This window comes from Aedes albopictus, chromosome 1 (genome assembly GCF_035046485.1).
Source record: "Aedes albopictus strain Foshan chromosome 1, AalbF5, whole genome shotgun sequence".
Classification (NCBI taxonomy): Eukaryota; Metazoa; Arthropoda; class Insecta; order Diptera; family Culicidae; genus Aedes; species Aedes albopictus.
This window is the reverse complement of record NC_085136.1, coordinates 198,689,814-198,706,307: the sequence shown is the minus strand read 5'-3', so window position 1 is coordinate 198,706,307 and position 16,494 is coordinate 198,689,814. Positions and strand designations below refer to the sequence as shown.

At 40.4% G+C, this 16,494-nt stretch overlaps 1 protein-coding gene across 6 annotated transcripts in view; it reads left to right on the top strand.

The window, feature by feature from the left end:
• LOC109423519 (protein pellino) overlaps positions 1-16,494 on the top strand; it is a 157,054-nt gene that overhangs the window by 65,993 nt on the left and 74,567 nt on the right. For all 6 annotated transcript variants that reach the window (XM_062846098.1, XM_062846102.1, XM_062846099.1 and 3 more), the window contains one exon: positions 7,391-7,480. In XM_062846098.1, coding sequence (XP_062702082.1) covers positions 7,391-7,480 — 90 coding nt within the window. The remainder of the gene's footprint in view (positions 1-7,390; positions 7,481-16,494) is intronic.

The following is a 16,494-nucleotide window of genomic DNA, read 5'->3' as shown; positions in this document are numbered from 1 at the left end:
AAATCGACTCGCCTTTAATCTTAGAGCAAATCAATATGTATGCCCCTGAAAGAAGACTCAGACAACGTGGTTTTCTCCAACTAGGCGCGCGCAATGGGCAGTACGGTGAACATGATCCGATAAGATATATGTGCTCATCTTTCAATCTAGTTTTCGACCTTTTTGATTTTAATATGTCCAGTGATAGTTTTCGTTTTAAGTTGTCTCAAAGACGTTAGTATTTTTATGTAATTTTTGTACACGGTAAAATATTTTATAAGTGTTTTAGTTTCATAGTTATTCATTAAGACCTGTGTTGTGTCAGATGAATGTAAACCAAAAATAAATAAATAAATAAATAAATAAATAAATGTGCGCAGCTGGTATCCGTGTTCTCACATCGCGAGTAACATCATTATCCCACGTTACTAGAATACCAAGATGTGAACGCACAACATCAAACTTTTCACCACCTAGCGCCACTTAGTCGTCACTACCATGGGCGGACTAACGTTGACCTTCAGCAATCATGTACTATAATAAGTTTTGGTGTTACTTTTATGCCCAATCCTCGCAGTCTCTCTCTCTCTTAAAAGTCGCTTCTTCCACGGCTAGACGGTCGATCCTGATGATGTCGATGTCGTCCGCGAAGTCTAGCAGCATATGCGACTGCGTGACAAAGGTTCCGCTCTTTTGCACACCAGCTCCACTTATCGCTTCTTCCAGTGCTATTTCGAACAGAAGTTCGAAAGAATATCGTCCTGCTTCAGTTCGTCTAAGGCTACCAAAGATGACTAAATTCCATTCAACATCCGTCCATTTGATTTCGATCCGTCAGGCCTAGGCTTATCAGATGGTATCGTTTGGGAGGACATGTCCTCCTTTTTCAATGTATGACCTCCTGTCCTCCCTCAAGCTATAAATGTCCTCTTTTCTAGTGTGCCAAAAGGTTGGCTTCAATTTAAATACATATTGTAACTTGGATTACATTACAAGTCAGCTAGCTATCTGTAATATAAGTTAAGACCTAGACTTTTGGATACTGACCCTGTTGATCCTGTAGAAATATAGCGCATGTCATACTTTCAATAAGTCGTTCAAAAACCTCGCTTAATCAAGCCATTACCTTGCAACGAGACGGTTTATCAACGGCACCTGAGGATTAAATTTTAAAAATGCCTATACAATTTTTATTTTTTTGTTGCTATCGACCTTTTTATATCTAGTTCATTTATTTGAGGCTCAATCGTCAATCGACCTTCTATCATCATCCATTTGAAAACGATAAATGATTCCACCAGCAATGTTTTTGAAATCCTCGAGGAAATCTTATCATTTGGTGCTTAACCCTCCTAAAATGTTGGTATTTTCACACCACGATGGCGTAGTGCACATTCAGCGTGCCTGTTTCCATATTGACCCCAACATCCTACTAGGGTTTAAAAACAGAAAAAATACGATTTAAGCTCTGAACTGCTAAAGCTCTTAAATAACATTGGGCAAACTATTTAGGTTCTCTCAGACTGCTATTAAAAATCTCAAGACATTAGCTCAATTTCGTACATTTCTATATAAATCTATTCTCTAATAGAAAATTTGCTTAGGTCTGTCAGAAACAACAAAATACAAGAAAGAATCTATTAACTTTACTAAAAATTATAAAGGATTTGCGACACACCTTCAACAAATCTGAAATGTATAAAATAAATTCATTAGGTTGGAAACATATGTTCCAAGAAAATCATTCAAAACCTTGCTTTAAAAATTAAAACAAACTACGAAACGTTTTCAAAGAAACCTACATAGATTGTTGTTGTTGTTGTTGTTGTTTATTTAACTTATAATTTTGAAAGAGGGAAAAGCCCCTTTGAGTGATTTCCTTGCATTTCGAAATCGTTCTCAAAAAGGCATAAAACCTCTTTATCTTTTCAAAAAAAACAATAATTACAAAACCAAACTTAATACTAAAGGCTCATCCGGAATCGATCCATATCAGAGCCGACAACATCCAAGGGACCACCATATGTATGAAAATCAGGATTCAAATGCTTGAATGGCACCAACGTAGCCTAGGCAAGAGGTTCCTGAAAATAAAAATAACAAAGAGAAGAAAAACAACGAGTATCAAATTTGACAAGAGATTTCATTCAAATATTTTAAAAGTATTTTTAGAATGGGAAGACATTTTATGGCCAAAATATCTCGAACAGAGACTGGAATTTCGTTACTCAGGAAAGTCATTCTATCCATGAATTTTTGTCTCGGTAAGATATAATTAGGACATTTAAAAACAATATGATCTATATCTTCATAAGATTTATTACATTCACAGAGATTAGAATCATTCATTTTCATACGATACAAATAATCATTACAAATATAATGATTTGACATTAATCTTGAAATATTACAAATGAAATTACGTCCAACATCTAAGTTTTTAAACCAAGGATGACCTTTAATTCTCGGACAAATGGAATAACAATATCGTCCCTGTTGACTTTCATTCCAAGATATTTGCCAATTGCTCAATGAATTTTTCTTCAATTTGGAGAAATATTCGTAGGAAAAAATATCACGATTATAAACTATTCCGCAAAAAACACCCAATTTCGCCAAATAATCAGCTTGTTCATTGCCAAAAATATTACAATGAGCTGGAACCCAAACTAATTTTATCAAATATCCTTGAGAATGTAATTCAAGTAATAGCCCTTTTATTGTCAAAATAATATGATTTGTTTTTGAATGAAAGGTAATTGAATTCAAAGCCTGGAGACAACTTAAGCTATCAGAACATACCAAGTATATGTTCGGAGCACAATTTTTTATCAAATTACATGCAAAATATATGGCCAATAATTCAGCTGTGTAAATAGAACAAGGTGATTCTAATTTATAATAATGGGCCAAACTATTATTATATACTCCAAACCCTGCTACATTATCAGCCACGGAACCATCTGAATAAAAAATATTATCATATTCAATCCCAACTATTTTTTGTTTAAATAACAAATTGGCGAAACGAGAATATGCCTGATGAGGAATAAATTTCAACTCTACAAGTAATGAGAAGTCAATATTAGGTCGATATGAATGCACACACATGCTATATTCATAAAAACCGGGTGAAGAATTTTTAATTATATTTTCTGTGGAACAGTCAATATAAGAACATAAAATTCTGCTAGAGGAATTGATTTCAAAGAGTGATTTTAATATATCTACTAGTGGATGGTTAATTGATAAACAATGTATCAAAAATTTGCAGTTTAATTCATGAAAACGATTTTTGAGTGGAACAACACCTGCTAAAACTTCTACCTACATAGATTGTTTGTGTTTCCAATGGTTGTGTTTCTTATTTTTCACTGAACACACTTTGGTTTTGAAATGTCCTCCTTTTGTAATATTGAGCAGTCAAAATGTCCTCCTTTGCCTAAAATCCATCTGGTAACCCTGTCAAGTGTCACACAAATCATTTTTTTTGTCTTTATTAACGAGATTTTTAGCCCTAGGCTAGTTCATCTCGGGACAAATCATTTTAATCGTACGCCGATTCAGTCAATCAACAGATGATGAATCTGCAAGTTGTAGGCTCCTGAAATTTATCAAGAATCAGCCGCATGGTGAACATCTGATCCATCGTTGATCGGCCCTTACGAAAACCTGCCTGATATTCACTGACGAAGGACTCCACCCAGCCTCAGCCTCAGCCCGGTAAAGGGGCCGTTCATAAAACACGTAGACTTTTTGGTGGGGAGGGGGGGGGGAGTGTCTGGCCAACGCTCCATACAAATTTAAAAATATTTGTATGGACGAAAGTCTACGAGGTGGGAGGGAGGGTCTGAGATGACCAAAATTTGGTCTACGTGGTCTACTACAGCCCCAAATAGAATTCCGGACATAATCTTGTACTGTGAATAAGGAAGTGTTTTTCCTCTGTACTTTGCGCACTCTACTCGATGCACTTTCTTTTAGAGAGCAAATGAGATCATTTTTCTTCCGCACATTATTGACAATTTCATAAAACCTCCGCATATCATTCTGTTCCATACTCTCGTGCTACTAATCTTGCTGCTAATGGAATGGACATCCTCCTAACTAATCTTAGGCCGTAATCGTAGGATTCCACCATCACTCGCATCAAATGTTTTCACATCACTAAACACACGTCACTTCATCCCTCCCACAATTATTGATATCAGGGAACCACTCTTGAATCACTGATAGCGTAAAAAACACGAAAAAAAGAGCTAAACATAAAATTAAAATTGCATTACAGTCGAAAGATCAGCGATTGAATGGCTAATTTCACGCTCGATACGAATTCCAACACTGGAATCGCGTAAAAAAAGAATCATGTGAAATACGAAAGAAATGTGTCCAGCAGCTTAACACACGTATGCATGTGGCAACGCTCACTACGATTGTTTAAGCACAAGGTTGTTAGAAACCAAAGATGGCCGCCACAATGGCCGCCTTTCAATTCGTTCAAAACTTCAAGAGCACAAATCTGATTATTTATCAGGCCGACGAAACTGAAAATGCTACTTGTTGCTTGCTCACTCGCAAAGAACATTGAGTAACATTTTCAGTCCGCTTCGTTTGACGGATCTCCAGATTTGAGCTCTTAAAAACGTGAGGCAAAATGCAGAATATGAAAAGTGGACGCGAGGAACCTTCACCTTAAGGCGAAACTGGAAGCATTTTCTCATTTTTTCGGTTTTTGATTTTTTATTAAATATCGAAATAATGTTTTCAAAATCGGTTTTCGTGCACATGTAGAGTATGGATCAAGGTATCTTCTGATTTTTTTTTGAGGTGGAAAATGTTTTCCATTTTTGTAGAAACCATTTTTTTATGAAATTTTATTCAAAAATGGTTTCTGCAAAAACGAAAAATATTTTCCACTAAAAAAAAATCAGAAGATATCTTGTTCCATACTCTAGAACAAGATATCTAGAACAAGATATCTTCTGAATTTTTTTGTGCATGAAAACCGATTTTGAAAATATTGCTTGATTATTCAATAAAAAAAATCAAAAACCTAAGAGTGAGGAAATGCTTCCAGTTTCGCCTAAAGGTCCTGGCGTTTCGGGTACCGAGTCTCAAATTATAGTCCTTATTTCGTTGCCAGGTCGTTAGTAACTTAGGGTGGATCAGAGATGCTAGACGCTCCAGGTTGTCTAATTACCATTTTGCAGCCCATTCTGAAATATACATGTCTAATTATACAAAGGTTAGAGCACTAGAATGCAAGTAACAGCTCTTGTAGCGGGCAACCTCCAGAGGGTCAAGCCTTAGCGCGATACTTTATTATCCCGGGAAATACAGCCAATATTCTGATGATCTCTCGGAGTGTTTCGGTGAAGGACGACTAGGACTAGCATCGAAAACAACAAAAACAACCGAACATGATTTGCCGGCCAAGTTATTAATCAAAGAGAAAATCGATGAAAAGAAATCGATCATTGTAGATACGCCCGTATGATACTAAGCACAAGATTTCTTAGTCTGCTCGCAAAAGTGTATCATATTCAAAAAACGTTTCATCTTGCCGTTTGAAAATCCATGAAAAACCTGTGTAACCTTTCTCCCACCTACATTCATATCTCTATATAAATACTTCTCATCAAAAAAATCCCGTCGTAAATTAATGCCTTATTTCTCACAGTCAGCGGAACGTCCCACTACACCGGTGAAATGCAACATTCGGTGATGAATCGTAACTCGCGAATTCCCAACTATGTTCTGTTTCCCCCTCCACTCCACAAGCGACTTCCCCGCAGCTTCCACGACGCGACGATGACGTATGAAGCATCTGAGAAGTGGGTGAAAATACAACTTCTACTGTTATACCTAGCATGGCGGTGTGTGGAACAGATGCACAGCTCACGCTTAAAATGATTCACAGTCTTCTGTGATCGGTTCATGTTTGAGATCAAGCTTGTCAAAAATGCACTCTTCGGTACAATTTTATAATTACCAATTATTGTTGTACCTCGGAACATTATTCTACTCTTATTTATTCCTTATAAAAGTTAATAAATTCAACCGTGTAGAAAAGATAAAAACGTAACCGACGAAGTTCTTCGCCACCACACTTAGCTGATCGCATCCACTGGCTGCGAGCAGAGCAGCATGATAAACGCCTGTGATGATTCGGAGGAACGCAGAGCAAAGCAAGAGCCTCTTCACATCAACCGGCCAGCCAGCAAGCAACGTGGTGCTAATGCTGTTTCTGTTTCTACTGCCGCTGCCACTGTTTTTGTAGTACAAGGCGGAACTATTTTGCGGTCATTAAACTCCCATATCGGTAAAAGGCCTAGCATAAACTGACTGCCAGTAGAGACCCGTTACGTAGAATATGCCTGTGGGTTGGAAACAGAAAATTGATACTCCTTCCTATCATTGCACACCGGTCAGTGCGTGCGTGAGGTGAATGCTAGAGGCTTATGGCTTCGCAGTTTAGGAGTTCTTTTGTCCTAGTTATGTGGTTTTGGAAGGGGCCCATATAGCCGAGGCGGTAAACGCACGAGTATTCAGCATGACCATGCTGAGGGTGACGGGTTCGATTCCCGGTCGGTCCAGGATCTTTTCGTAAAGGAAATTTCCTTGACTTCCTTGGGCATGGAGTATCTTCGTGCCTGCCACACGATATACACATGCAAAATGGTCATTGGCAGAGGAAGCTCTCAGTTAATAACTGTGGAAGTGCTCATAGAACACTGCTGAGAAGCAGGCTTTGTCCCAGTGAGGACGATACGCCAAGAAGAGGAGAGGATGTGGTTTTGGAAGGTCGGCTTTCAAACTACAATCTGTTGGAAGTTCGTCAGCGGTTCAAGCATGTTAAGAGACAACTCAAATTGGCAATTTGATTCACAGAAGAAAATAGCACAATCATACCAGGGATGTTATTGATACCTAAACCTTTTGAAAAAGGTTTAACAAATTTTTATACCAAGTCTATCTGGGTATATTGATGGTTGGGTTAAGAGATGGATACATGAATTAGTGAGCTCGTTTCATGCTATTATTTTATTTTGGAGAGTTTCATGCTATTATTTTATTTTGCACCATTTTCGCATGCTAATGAACCACTACTTTTTTTTCAGTTCAATTGATATACAATAGTAATTTTCGGTTCGATGACTTTTATCTTAGAACATAGTGTTGATATGTCACAATTTACCCAGTTAATTGATAGTTTTATTCATTTCGACACCATTCATTGTGTTGCTCCAATTCGTAATTGTTTGATCAACTTCTATACAGAAAATAAATATCACCTAATACCTCCATCCATGTGTGTATCGCGCTGATGTTGATATGTTTCAGAGTATGCTACTGCAGTCCCGACCACACGTGATTCTAATTTGGTCTCTTTTCCTTTCTTTATTTTCAGCACCGACGGCACTGAGTCTCCTATAATAACGGAGAGTGATGCAGACACAGATAAACCTCGAGTAAAATACGGCGAACTAGTGATATTAGGGTACGTTTCCAGAAACCATATGAATTAGTTTGCGACATTTAGTAAACAGAGTTAGGTAGTTGAAAATATGTTTTTCGTAAATGGATTTTCATAACAACTATCTCAGTGCCGTAAAACTAACTGCCAATGATGACGAACCACTATATCCTTATCCCAAAGTCTTGCGGTCTCATCGGCGGATGGAGTGCCAATAAGATGAACTGAATGTCTGAAGTGCGTTTGTTTTACGGCGAGAAAATACCATTTCGAAATTCATATATTTAATTACGGCGCTTTTTTAGTTTTTTATTTAAACCTTTTGCTTTGATTAAAAGTTTAACTGTCCCCTGGTGGTCTTCTGAAGGGCTCAGCTTTTCTTGTTGAATATATGCTTTTATGTGTTACATATTTCAAGCGTTAATAATTTTCCTATAGTTATTTCATATGTTCAGAAAATCAAAAACTTTTTATCAATAAATTTATAATGAATTTCTGGCAGGATAACCCACAATTTCTATACCCATGAACCTTTCATGATTGTAATAGTACATCCTTCCGAAGCTTCCCTCTGAGGACCGATTGTCGAGGCTAATGTTCTTTAAGTTTTTTTTTCTGGAATTCCTTCAGGACATTATTTCGACGTACCTCACGCAAAGATTGTTAATAATCGTTTCAAAATATACAATCAACTTAACAGTATAACTGGTTGAGGAATGGCGATTTCTTATTTTAACTTTTTTTCATCAACAAAAAAAGTGTTGGAACGTTGAGTACAACATACAAAAGAAATGCACAGCAGAAACCGTTCTGGATCAAAGCTTAATATCATTCGGTTGGCAAGCGCTGTTGTGTTACCACCGTTCGTTTCTAATTCAAATGCTTTAACTTTATTACCAGCGAGTGGGATGGGATGATGGTTTACTGATAACTTGTTCTTCCGGAACGTAAGCCCACCAGTACAGCATAGAAAACAACTTAGAAAAATATGTTTGCATTATTTGTCGAGTCATTGACATTGCCAGCGGCTGTTCGATGGAACACAATCGATTTTATTTATTTTGTGCGCTGATTATCCAATTTTCCAATTTTTTTTTCAATGAAATTCTTCCAAGGGGCTTCAGGGGTTTGTTTCAGGAAATTTCAGGAACCTTTTAAGAACATTGCTACGATTCTAGGGAGGGGGGTGGGGAGTGGTTCTCAGAAGCCTTTAAGGAGCATTACAAGGGGTTCCATGGACGTTTAAAGGCATTTCATGGAGTTTCAAGCGGTTTCAGGAACGTTTTAAGGGCGTTCCGAGAGGATTTTGGATAGCATTCCAGGGTATTTTTTAGGTTTGTTTCAGGGGGTTTCTAGAGGCTATCAAAGGTGTTCCAAGGGATTTCGGGTGCAGTTCAAAATTGATTACGGAGATCACAAGGATCCCAAGTAACCACAAGCATTATATCACTGCACTAATTAAACCGAATATGAACCTTTCAATAGCTTAATGCAGTATTTGCACACCTGTCAAGCAATAGTACATTATACTGACATTATGAATGTATACTCTTTGCTCTTAGCATTTGTAGAGCAGTTGAAAAGCATTTTGATTGCTTCCCCTTCAAGCAGTTGAAATGTTAATTAACAGCCGAAGGCTATTGAATAGCACAGCTAATGCTGATTCAAGGCAGCTATGCATTCGAAATGCTTATGTCGGGCAGCAAGCAGTGCAAATGCTCAATACGGTCTGCTGTACGGCTTATTCAAATGCTTGATGGTTACCTGGGTAAGCTGCTATGCAGACTTGCTTTAAGTTGGTAAAATATCGAAAGCAATCGTCGTAACAGAAACAGCCTAGGCCTAGGGCGCCAGTGCACACTATAGACACTATAGATTCCATAGACTCGCGGAGGAGAAGACGACTGTAGACAAACGAACTGTCAGTTCGTGTAGCCAAACGAGCATGACGTCACGATTTCAATAACGACAGTGGATTGCGTGACGTCTTATTCGCTCGGTACACTCTAAATTCACGGCAAAACACACTAAAATCGTATTGCTCAACCATGTCTCCGCGAGTCTATGGAATCTATAGTGTCTATGGACTTATCCACCGATGAACCAAATTCATCGCGGTCCGAGAATTTTGACACTAGAGCGGGGTCTGTTCCAATCAGAATCGTCCAATTCTGATTGGAATGGCCCCGCTCTAGTGTCAAAATTCTCGGACCGCGATGAATTCGGTTCATCGGTGGATAAGTCCATAGTGCGCACGGGATTCATCGAGCGGTCACCAACGTTCATTTGATCGACACCAGAAGAAGGCAGCCTTGCAGGTAGTAATAAAAAGAAAGAAACTGGAAAGACATCCACCAAATGCGTGCGTAATAGTATCACCGGTAATACAGCGCCGCTAAAAATATATTTTTGTTTTTGTTTTCTACCTTGCCTTAACTACGCACGTACTAAAGTAAATGTAGAACACATGCATTTATGTTACTTTAGCTACGGCTGTCAAAGTGCTATTCCATGTAATGTGATTTTAGTGGGGCCCTTTACGACTTTAATATTACTTTAATGAAGCATTTATAGTATTGCAGCATTATAAGCATAATTATATACAGTACTATGAAGCAATACTGATGCGATGATATACAGCATCATGGTTACTTGGGATGTTTCAATGTGATTATGGAGGTTTTGAGGCGTTTTAGAAGCGCTTCAAGGGGTTCTCAAGGGATTTCACAGACATTTCAAATAGACTACGGGGATTTCATGGGCGTTTCAATGGGATAATGGAGCTTTCAGGGGCGTTTCAAGTCATTTCAGGGTTGTTTCAAGGCATTTCCGGGGCGTTTCAAGCCATTTCAAAGGCCCTTCAAGAGTTTTCAAGTTTTTTTTTCTGAAGAAACATCAGGAATTTAAAGAAATTCTGTAGTATTTCGAATGGATTACGGAGATTTCAGGAACTTTTCAATAATAAGTAACGCCCTAGAGACACCCTAAAACCACCAGAAATCCCCTGATACCCTCTGAAGCACCGCTGGGACCTGTGAAACGCTTCTAAAACCTCCAGCTACTCTCATGAAACTCCCTGAATCCTACTTTTTAGTACATCTTAGAGTTCATAAATCTTTTTAAGACGCTGTATGGGATTCGAATATGCGCCTAAAACACTCTCCTAGTTCACCAAACACGCAACATTCCCCTCTGGCACCACCATTAGTATTACTTCGGAGGGGAGGTTTTATGTGTAACATGCACCGCATCCAAATTGGTAATCACAATAACGAACCCTTTGAATCTCCAATCATACTGAGCCCATTGGCTCCTGTTGTTAAATTTGATAATTTCCTAGTTTAGCTAAGCCCTTTGACTCCCGTCATGCCGAGCCCTTCGGCTCTTTTTATCAAATTACCTTCGATTTTATACACACAGCTAAGACACATTTTTGCTCCCGAATCATCCGTTTCTCCAGGCCTCCCGGAAGCAGACACCTCCCGCAACCGATCGTTGTTCTTCCCGCCAACTTCGCTGTAGTGCTGACATGAGCTGAACTACAGTCCTATTCGTCGCGTTCCACTTTTCTTTGTCGCTGCACAAACGTTCGACGATATTGTTCCCGTTTCTTCTCGCGGGTGCGCAAACCTTGGGCAACTGAAGATGACGTGCTCCGGTGTTTCTTCTGTGTCCCGACACTCAGGACATATCGGTGACCTGGTATGGCTGAATCTGTTTTAGCACTGCTTAAAGCACCTATGACCAGACAGAAATCGCGTCATGTGGTAGTTAACCTCCCCGTGTGTGCTGGCGACCCACCTCGACAGATTGGGTAATAGACCACCGGCCATTCGCAGCGTTATCCCATTGCTGCTGCCATTTGGTTATTGTGCTAGCTCGTACTCTCTTCCGAATTCTTCTTGTGTCTCGATCTTTGTAGCATTCGCTATTTTCTTCATGTAGAAAACAAATAGGGATCATCCCGGCTATCACACACGCGGCGTCTGACATACGGTTCAGCTGGACGCGATTTCTTCCAGTGTTCAATGCCGCCGGCCACACGGGGCCTGCATACCTCACGGTGGCGATGATACGCTCGCTAGTACCTAACCTCCTCTTGCTACTGCTGATCGCAGAGCTGTTAGGTATGATCCGGGATGGTGCTGACATCACCGCCGTGGCTTTCTAGCTGACGTAGACGACACGACATGACTGTTGAATTTAATCGATCGTCCAACATTACTCTCAAGTGTCTGACTTCCGCGTTTTGAGTCGATAATGCATTCGTCAACCATGATTCGTGCATGCTGCACTGCTCCCCAGTTACTGATAATCACCAGCTCGGTTTTGTTGTGAGCTAGGGATACCGCCTCCACGGCCAATACTTCGATCTCTTATCATGACTCACCAATCACTGGCAACGTCACACTGTCCACAAAGCAATCAATTGTCACTCCTCTGGAAAGGCTCATCTTCAAAACCGTTATACATAGTATTTCAGAGCTTTTCAGGACTTGACATAGATACCCTCACCCTCAACCTTGTAACGAATTGGCGATTGGTACCCCGCTGGTGCAACGACAGATTTGGTGGCCTCTACTGTATACCTACATTTTCGGAATCCAGACTGTATCTCTTATAGACCGGTCGCACTCCGTGTAGCCTGTTTAGGGCCACTCTTTCAAGCAATTTGTCAATAGTATCCAATAGGCATATCGGCCGATGTGCTGCCCAAGTTACACACATACCACAGAAAAGTCACGACAGCGCAGGTTTTGGTTGCACTGAAGTCACTATGACTTCCTCATAACAAATAAGTACCTACTTACTTGCTAGAAGTTAGTCTCTGCGCAACCAAAATCTACGCTGCCGTGACTCTTCCGTGGCATGTGTATTACTTGCGAAGGATCTCCAGGAGGTTTACCTAGCTTCGGTAGCAGCACTAACTTCGACCGTTTCCAGGGACACTGCCCTCCTGTAGGTATAAACTTTTGTAGTATGCGTCTGAACATATTCGGGTTTTAGTGGATTGCTGCTTAAAGAACCACGTTTGGTATTCCGTCCGGGTCTGGGGCTCTGGTTTAGCAAGGCTTCCGCTACCGCGGTTAACACTTCGTTAGTTACTATTATTTCTTCATCGTGGCTATCCTGATTGACGCACGGTGTGAGCGGCCAGATGATCTGCTCGTGCAGCGGATACAGTGTATCGATGATTACTCTTATCTTTACCGCGCACCTGTTGGATGGTATACCGCAGAACATTTTATCTTCGACATGGCTGCTTTATATATGCACGGATTTATGATGGCCTTGCGACAGAGATCGTCAAGACAGGTTTTTTTTGCTGAGCTTGATCGCCTTGTTCAATGGGGCTCTTGTTACTCTGTAAAGTAACTTTTGTTACTCCATATCACCGTCATTTCTGGCCCTCTGCATCCACCTTCGAGCCCGTAAGTACTGTGCACGCAGATCAGTAATCGTTGAGCACCACCAGTAGACGGGGTGTCAACTGTTTCTTGGGTTTACCATCCTTGGTGTTGTTGCGTCGCACGCGCCGGATAGTATCGCTACCAGCTCGTCTACACTAAGGTTCAGTTAATTATCCTCCAGCCTTAGCGCCTCCATAAACATGCCCTTGATGAAGCTCCCTCACGGCGTGTGTATGGGAAAGGTTTATAACAAAAAAATGGGCATCGCCAAATTTTTCGCTATTCAAAATAGAGGCTTCCAGCTTTCATTTGCACGGTCCCTCAAAAAAATCCACCGAGGGATCTCGAACAACTTTTTCAGAATACTGTTTTTCCCCATACAAAATTAACGGTTCCAAATTAATCCCTATTTCTACTTAGGGGGCATCCATAAAGTACGTCACGCTTAGAGGGGGGAGGGGGGGGTTTTGAAAAGTGTGACAAGCAATGTATTAAATATAGAAAAACCCCGTACGAAGGGGGGAGGGGGGGTTGAAAATTTCCATTTTTAGCGTGACGTACTAAATGGATGCTCCCTTAACAAACATTTCCAATTTTTGTATGAAAATGTTCCCCCGATGGAATATTTCGATGTTGGGCTTGAATGAAAGCTAGTAGCGTCAACTTTCACGTAACGTAAAAATTAGCGATGCCTATTTTTTTGTAATAAATTTCTTCTACCAGACACACCGTGCCCTGTCTACCACCTGAGCTCGTTCAGTTGTGTTCTACTTGACTCCAGCCGAACCAGAAAAGCAGATGTGATATCGGATGGCTTGGTGGTCGCTTTCATTAGCACAGGACTACAAAAAGTGCCTTCGACGATAGACTTTCACCCTTCTCCATTATACGTACTGGTGCCTCCTTTGATTACGATGTCTATGTTAAGCTTAGCCAGAGCTTCCAGCAGACTGCTTTCCCTTGGGGTTGTGAGACGACTACCCCATTCGAGCGCCCAAGCATTGGAATCGCCAGCTTTAACGACTGATCTTCGATCGATTAGTTCCTCCGTTCATATTGGGGCGCATAGCTACTACATATACAGATTCAGTTGATTTTTACAGTCGCGAAACCTTCAGCTGCGCAATACATCACTTCTTGAACGGGATATTTTCCCACTGTCCAGGATGCCACCATGTTGGCCTATCTGCAACCCAGTTTCTATCTCCGAGGGGATCCGGTATGGCTATGAAATAGCAACATCGCAATTTTGTTCTACAACAGTTTGTCGCGGCAAAAAACTGTGCTATATTACAATGGTTGAGGTGATACCCCTGAAACGCGAGGGAGAAATAGAACATAGGAGCAAACTGGCATTACCACATCTGGAATATCCCAGTCAAAGAGATTCATTGCGCCAAGCGTGAAAACCCCGAACACTATGTGAGTCACTATCATTTAGTAGCCTGTCGCTGTGTACCAAAATCTCTTTTAACCCTCTTTGGGTGTAGATCCAGATGCACCACGAGTGCACGTTCAGCGAGCCTGGCTGGCTCATATTGACCTCAACGTGAAGTTTGCGAAAGTCTCAGGATGGGTTTTCATGGGGTTTCAGGGAGCTTCACTGGAGTTCTTGGATATTTCAAGGTGTTTCAGGTTTGAAACTCAGATTTCAAAAGAAGTTTCAAGGCGTTTCAATGTATTTTAATGGGCAACGAGTGGGTCCCTGGGATTCCGAGAAGTTTAAGAGAAGTGATAGGTGTTTCTCGGCTCGGAGAGTTTGAGAGACGGTTCTGGAGATCCTCAGATCTTCAGGTGATTGATAGGTGTCAAGGTGTTTCAAACGCATTTCAAGAGGCTTCAGGGAATTCCTGAGAGTTTCAGGGAGTTTCAGCCCAGATTTTGGCGGTGGGGTGGGGGGTGATGTGGTATAGGTGGAAGGCGTTTCAGTGAGAGTTTCGGGGATTTCAAGGGGGTTCCCGGGGATTTCAGAGGGAGTTCCCGAGGGTGTCAAACAAGTTCCAATGGATCTCAATGGAGTTTAGAGGGGTTTTGAAGTGTTTAAAAACGTTTCAGGGGAATTTCATGAGGTTCTATAGCATCAGAGAGACTGGTTTTGCATGAACTGAACTTAAAGTAATTAAATCCACCACTAGTTACTAAAATTAGCTTTAATTGGTATTTTTTTGGTACAAATACTACTCAAAGTAGGAGATAGTGAGGAAAGTAGTTAAAGGACACAGTGGATAGATACGCAAGTGTGCAATAAGAGTTACGCATATAGAACCAATGACCATTCATGAGAGCTTTTGAATTCTCTTAGACCGTTGCAAAGGTCTTCATTTCTAGTTTCGGGAGTTTTATTGTACCTATCTAAACTAACAGTTCAAACTAATACAATCATATTCGTGTTGTGCTCTCCTTGACTCTCCAAAAAGCTCCTTCAGCGCCAAATAAAAAACAAGACTAACATGTTGAAAAATAATCAAGCCAGGAGCTAAAGGTAGCTTACGAATTGGAGAAGCAAGATCCGCTCGAGTGCGTAGCATCAAATGGCAAGGTGATTTTACCGGCTCGGCTACAGTCGGTAAAGCGTGTGCGTTAAAATGTGGATACCATTCGTGTATTGTTAACCTCTTTTCTATCCGGCAAATTTGAGGTTGGATTGGGTTCTAACTACGTTTGGTACTCTGTTGCTTATCGATGTCAATGTTGGATACTGCTTCTTTAATATGTTTATAATCGCGGCTATAAATTTAGTGCAGACACGTATCCTGCAGGGTCAGCATAGGAATTGAATGTGTCGATCTAGATCTACACACTTAGTTTTTTTCGCCGAATCTCGGCAAACAGATTGCCGAGACTGGCACCGCCGAGTGCTCGGCAACCATCTCAGCAAAAATACGATTTGCCGAGATTACGGCAATCATAAAAATGACAGCCACCAATAGGTTTGCCGAAATTTCAGCAAAAATATTTGCCAATTGCTCGGCAAAATAATTGCCAAAACAAATTGGATTTGCTGAATCTCGGCACTTTGTTTTGTTTTTAATTTGGAATGAAATGAAAAAGTTGGAAATAAAATGAGAAATTTTGCTTACTTGAAACACAATAAAAAATATTAATCACTACGTATATATTCACATTCGTCCAGTTCAGTTATCATAAAATATAATGAATTCAATATCAGAAATCTGCATTCGTTTTCTCTTCCCGGCCGGCAAATTTGTCGAACACTTCCTCAATTGCGGTTGCGGGTTGAAGTTTTGTGCGGCCCACTTCTATAATCACTTAAATCGAAACATGATGAGCAACGATGCCTAGAGGTTGATTAACATTCATACTTACATTTATTTAGCGCTCTGCGTAATTCCAGATTTCCTCAGCACCAAGCAGCACTAATTGGTTTAGTTGCTTTTTTTTTCACTACGGCGTGGAGGCTGTAAAAGTGACAGTTGTATTACCGAAATTCGTCAAAGGAAATTATTGCTGAGATCTCGGCAATCTCGTTTGCTGATTTCGGTAAAATTTGTGTTTACCGACGGGCTCAGCAAACAAATGCTGTCAGTTTTCGCAGTTTTTGAGCTATTTGCTGATTGTTCAGTAAAATCATCTAGGCAATCTCGGCAAACACGTTTTGTTTGCTGA